Genomic DNA, 5,704 nt, shown 5'->3' with positions numbered 1-5,704 from the left:
TTCAACGTGAATTAATGAATTTCGAAATAATAACTCTAGGAGAAGAGTAGGAGTTGTGATTATCTAATGTAAATGAGTACCAATAAAAAAAAAAAAAAAAAAAAAAAAAAAAAAAAAAAGAAAAAAAAAAAAAAAAAAAAAAAAAATAATGAGTATAAAGGGGGGGGGGAGATGAATGAAAAAAAAAAGAAAAAGAAGAAAAAAAAATATAATTTAAAACACACACACACACACACACACACACACACACACACACACACACACACACACACACACACACACGTGCACATGCACGCACACGCACGCACGACATACGCACGCACACACATACGCTGTTCGCATCAGGATAACCGGGCAGTGCATTCGGACGCTGTATGACGCCGGGTATGGCGTGAGCTGCGCGTTTGTTCCTGGAGACAGACAAGCCCTGATTGGCACCAAGGTGCGGTTGTTACCATGCAAGCGGTGGCGGTGGCTTGTGGGGTATGGTGGAGACACTCATGTACGCTCCTGCCCGCGTGGCTGCTGATGGCTTGGCGTTCAGTTGTACGCGTCGCTCAGATACCGACTCTCACTCTTAAACACACACACACACACACACACGCACGCACACACACACACACACACACACACACACACACACACACACACACACACACACACACACACACGCATACACGCACGCACACGTACGCACATCAGGAGGGCGAGCTGAAGCTGTATGACCTGGCGTCTGGGGACTGTCTGCAGGTTGAGGACGATGCACACGCGCAAGCAATCTGGAGCATCTCCCTCTCCCCTGATAAGGTCGCACGTGCACACACATGCACTCATTCGTCTGCACTGCACGTGTACAAACCGTGCACACTGCGCTGCTTGCGTCGTGGACTCCTCTGAGTGGACGCATCTCGCAAACGTTCACTCGCACTGCGCTGCTTGCGTCGTGGACTCCTCTGAGTGGACGCATCTCGCAAACGTTCACTCGTCTTCTATGTATGTGGATGTGGATGTGCATGTGTATGTGGATGTGTATGTGTATGTGTATGTGTATGTGTATGTGTGTGTGTGTGCTTGTGTGCTTGTGTGAGCAGCAAGGGTTCATCACGGGATCGGCGGACCAGACGGTCAAATTCTGGCAGTTTGAGCTCATCCAGTCAGAGGACAAAATGCGGTGCGAAGCAACACATCCACAACACACGCACACACGCACACACACACGCACACACACGCACACACACGCACACACGCACACATACACACACGCACACACACACACACACACACACACACACACACACACACACACACACACACACACGCGCGCGCGCGCGTGCGCAAGTCATATCTGCCCCATTTCCATCCCAAATTCCTCGTGTTGTCACAGACGTATGCTCACGCGTGCATGATTTCCTATGTGCGTGTCCATGGAAAAATGCTCTGTCTTGCGTTTGTGCGCGTCCGTGTATGCTCATTTCCAGGAAAACGCTTGCAATTGAGCACACGAAGACGCTACAGATGACGGACGAGGTGACGTGCGCGTGCTTCAGTCCCGACTCCCGGCTCCTCGCCATTGCGCTCCTCGACTCAACCGTCAAGGTCCTGCTGCCGTGCTGGTGGTGTGCTGGTGGTGGCGTGCTGGGAAACGATGGTGCCCTGTGATGGGTGAATGCGTTATTGAGTACTGCATCTTGTGCTCTGTAACAGTGCCTTTGGTTGTCTTGTGTTCCCTGCTGCTTTCTTCTTCGCTTGTTGCTTACCCTCATTCCCTCACCGCCACCGTCGTATCTCTGCCCAATCTCCCTGCGCGCTTGCATCCATTGCGTTGTTCACTCTCAGGTGGTGTATGCGGACACGCTGAAGCCGTTTCTCTCTCTTTACGGCCACAAACTTCCCGTGGTGACAATGGACATCTCCAGCGACAGCACCATCCTCGCCACAGGGTACGCCGATGCGCTGCATGAAGATGTGCGCACTGTTTGCTCAGGTGTATTGTTGCCGGTTGGATCCTGGCGTGTCTGGAAAGGCGATGCCACACATCGTATCCCTGTTTTGGCACCGTGCGAAAAGAACACACAACACATACACGCGCACACGCACGTACGCACGCAATTTGCACACGAGCACATGTGTGACCCTTGGTGTACTTCTGCCCATACTCACCTCCCCTGTTCGTCCGTTGGTGACACGACAGCTCCGCTGACAAGAACGTCAAAGTCTGGGGTCTCGACTTTGGCGATTGCCACAAGTCCTTCAGGGCGCACCAGGTGCGCGCGTGTGTGTGTGTGCGCGCGCGTGTGTGTGTGTGCGCGTGTGCGTGTGTGCGCGTGTGCGTGAAGTAATGGAGGTTGTATGTGTGGTTGTATGTGCGTTTGTGTTGTTTGTATGTGTGTATAAATATGTAGTTATACCTGCAGTTATGTTGCGTGTTTGCCGTTCTGTTTCGTTTTTCGCCTTGCTGCAATCAGCTCACCGACGACTGCGTTTGTTGTGCTTGCAACACGTGGGTATGTGCGTGTGTGTGTGTGTTTGCAGGACACGGTGACGTCGGTGTGCTTTGCGGGCACGACGCATTATCTGTTCAGCACAAGCAAGGACAACGACGTGAAGCAGTGGGACTGCGACAACTTCCGCCTGATTCAGGTGCAGCAGGAAGAGAGAGGGTTGGGGGGGGGGGGAGGAATGAGGGATTGTACACGCGGGCATTGTTGAGAGCGACATCATGATGATGAGCAGAGCGGGGGTGGAAGAAGGCTTGGAGCCGAGGGCGTTTGAAGAGTTGTGACCACGAACTCAAGCATCATGAACATGTCTGCCACGTCATTCAGCTTCACTAACTCAAGGATTGTGTGTGTATGTGTGTATGTGTATATGTGTGTGTGTGTGCATGTGCAGACGCTGGAAGGCCACCACGGCCCAATCAGCTGCAGTGCAATTTCTCCCCGCGGCGATGTGCTTGTGACAGGATCACATGACAAGTCCGTACAGTCCGCACCAACACAGGCGCTGTTGTGAATGCTGTGACTGCGAATATTGGAGTTTGTTTGCTTGGGCTTCGGTTTCACCCCATGCACAACTTCACGCACGCACACACACACACACACACACACACACACACACACACACACACACACACACACACACACACACACACACACACACGACAGGTCGATCCGGACGTGGGTGCGCACGAAGGAGATGCTGAACGTGGAGGAGGAAGCGGCGATGGCGCGCGAACAGGAGTACGACGAGCAGCAGGTGGGGGATATGCACGTGCGTGCATATGTGCACGTGTGTGCGTGCGCATATGTGCGTGTGGAATGAGGAGGGGGGGGGAAGTGGGTGGATGAAGAAAGTTGAACTTGCTCGATGATGGTTTCTCGACGGTGGGCGTTTGCGTTGTCATCATGGCGTGCACCCATTCCTGTCCGTCCATGGCTGAATCAACGCACCCACTCACCGATGTCAAATGCACCATGCATCGAATCCTGTCCATGAACACATCGGTCATCGAACGTTGGGTTGGCGAGTGCAGGCTGAGCAGGAGGCACGGGAGTACCGAGCAAAGTCTGGCGATGAGGAGGTCGGTGTTGCCGGGAAGCGCTCGCTGGAGACACTCAAGGCCGCGGAGAAGCTGATGGAGGCTGTGCAGCTGGCGAAGGACCACGACGACAAGGGGCCAGGTACACACAGACACGCACAAACAGACACACACAGACACACACAGACACACAGACACACACACACACAGACACACACGCACACACTCATACACACACACACTCATACACACGCACAGACACACACGCACACGCACACGCACACACGAGCGTATAACCACGATGTGTTGTGGCACGATGTATTGCTGTTGTCACTCGCACCTGCTTGTGAGCCTTACTCGTGCACAGCAATTTCTTACAAATGCCACCCCACCCCTACCGTGATCTTGATTGCTGTTCTCGGGTGCAGGCGCGCCGGCACACCCCATGTTCCTCGCCCACCGCGTCAGCAGTGGCGCACAGTTTGTGCGCGTGATCATGGACAAGACGCCTTCAAGGTATTGTTTGCGCACACATAAATGGCGATTTGCCCTGCACACGCACGTGCACATTTGTGTTGGGGCACGCAGTGCTTGCAGGCACGAAGGCGAGCAGGTGATGTACAATGAACACAACGCCTTCACTCACCCGTGTCCTATGTTGTGTGCCTTGCGTGTGTGCGTGTGTGTGCATTTCAAACAGCGAGTTGGAGCAAGCGCTGATGCTGCTACCATTTGCTCTCGTCCCTACGCTGCTCTCATACCTCCTCGCCTTTGCAAAGGTGATTCGCCCTTGCTGCTTCGATGTGTGGTTGCATGTTTTACGTGTGTGTTGGCGCGCGCGCGCGCGTGTGTGTTCTGTTCACGTGCATTTGAACCGCGGCGCTTTTCAACGTTAAAGTCTTCCTGACCCATGCCGTCCTGCCCCCTTTGGCTGCTGCCCTTGGCAGGCCGAGCAATCTGTGGAGAAGACTGCGCGTGCGGTTGTGTTTCTGCTGCGTCTGCACCACAGCCAGCTCATTGCCACGTCGCAGCACCTCGACCTCATCGCAAAGCTCCAGGCAGAGCTTCCACACGCGCTCTCAGAACTGAAGGTGCGGCAGTGGCGGTGGTGCTTTGCTGTTGTTCTTGCGTGTGACGATGGTGTTGGTGTTGGTGCGTGTGGTTCTGTTGTATGCCACAACTTGTGCATGGTAGTGTGAAGACACACATCCGAGCAAGCATGCAACAACTCACGGCGTGCACCTTCGCTGTTTGATAGAACATGGTTGGCTTCAACCTTGCTGCTCTTCGCTTCCTGCGGCGGCAACTGGAAGAGGTGCGAACACCACACCCGTGTTTGCACTTGCTTGTCGCCAAAACGTGTGAATGCAACATCATCATGTGGTGCTTGACTGCTCTGGTTGTGCATGGGATTATGTGCTTGAGCGCACCAAAGCCCGCTGATCTCACACCAAACCGTTTTCCCCTCCCCTCGTTCACATCAATTCCTGTCTCGCTCTTTCCGCAGCAAACACAGGTGTATATGTAGGGTGGGGCTCTTGCTTCTCGGTGTTTGCGTGCGTGAATGCATGTGTTAACGTGCTCAAAGATGCGTTGTTGGTGTTTGTTGGCATTGTGTAAAAACAGTGAACAAAACGACAAATGCATCATCAACTTGGCACCGATTGCAATCCTGCTAGTCACGACGATCTGTTGTGTGTGTGTGTGTGTGTGTGTGTGTGTGTGTGTGTGTGTGTGTGTGTGTGTGTGTGTGTGTGTGTGTGTGTGTGTGTGTGTGTGTGTGTGACGTGCGTCAGGACTGGGATGGAACTGGGGCATTAAAAGCATATATCTAATAATGTCTGGGTTTTCAGGTTAGTGGCTGCCGGCGATGTGAGTGCCTTGACTAGAAACTCGATAAACATCATATCTCGCTGAGATGAGAGTCACGCGTGTCGCGCGTTAGTTGTTACAGATGATGATAAATGGTAACATGAAGGGGCGATGACACTGTTCGCGGAAAATGAATAGATTTCGTTATAAAAGAAAAAATAGATGGAGAATAGCAAGTGACTTATTGGCGATCGCTATTCGTGTCAATTGCCAATTTGATACGTGACCACCCGCTGGAGGGTTTTATGATGATGCTGTACTTTTGTTTTTTAGGCGGATCAATGCTAAGCGGGG

The 5,704-nt window shown here is 52.8% G+C and overlaps 2 protein-coding genes across 2 annotated transcripts in view; one reads left to right on the top strand and one right to left on the bottom strand.

The window, feature by feature from the left end:
* PTSG_03192 (uncharacterized protein) overlaps window positions 1–5,179 on the top strand; it is a 9,098-nt gene extending 3,919 nt beyond the window's left edge. Inside the window, exons 12-26 of the mRNA XM_004995719.1 lie at window positions 346–442; window positions 703–807; window positions 1,092–1,171; window positions 1,479–1,596; window positions 1,837–1,940; window positions 2,192–2,264; window positions 2,533–2,640; window positions 2,893–2,975; window positions 3,165–3,255; window positions 3,533–3,680; window positions 3,967–4,054; window positions 4,239–4,317; window positions 4,486–4,629; window positions 4,797–4,853; window positions 5,046–5,179. Of these exons, the coding sequence (XP_004995776.1) occupies window positions 346–442; window positions 703–807; window positions 1,092–1,171; window positions 1,479–1,596; window positions 1,837–1,940; window positions 2,192–2,264; window positions 2,533–2,640; window positions 2,893–2,975; window positions 3,165–3,255; window positions 3,533–3,680; window positions 3,967–4,054; window positions 4,239–4,317; window positions 4,486–4,629; window positions 4,797–4,853; window positions 5,046–5,066 (1,396 nt within the window). The 3' untranslated portion in view covers window positions 5,067–5,179. The remainder of the gene's footprint in view (window positions 1–345; window positions 443–702; window positions 808–1,091; window positions 1,172–1,478; window positions 1,597–1,836; window positions 1,941–2,191; window positions 2,265–2,532; window positions 2,641–2,892; window positions 2,976–3,164; window positions 3,256–3,532; window positions 3,681–3,966; window positions 4,055–4,238; window positions 4,318–4,485; window positions 4,630–4,796; window positions 4,854–5,045) is intronic.
* Window positions 5,180–5,591: 412 nt separating this feature from the next.
* The window catches only part of PTSG_03191 (uncharacterized protein), a gene marked incomplete at its 3' end in the record, with an annotated part of 2,363 nt that continues 2,250 nt past the window's right edge, over window positions 5,592–5,704 (bottom strand). The window contains exon 6 of the mRNA XM_004995718.1: window positions 5,592–5,694. Coding sequence (XP_004995775.1) covers window positions 5,592–5,694 — 103 coding nt within the window. The remainder of the gene's footprint in view (window positions 5,695–5,704) is intronic.

Source organism: Salpingoeca rosetta, assembly GCF_000188695.1.
Source record: "Salpingoeca rosetta unplaced genomic scaffold supercont1.7, whole genome shotgun sequence".
Lineage (NCBI taxonomy): Eukaryota > Choanoflagellata > Craspedida > Salpingoecidae > Salpingoeca > Salpingoeca rosetta.
This window is presented reverse-complemented; position numbering and strand designations above follow the sequence as displayed.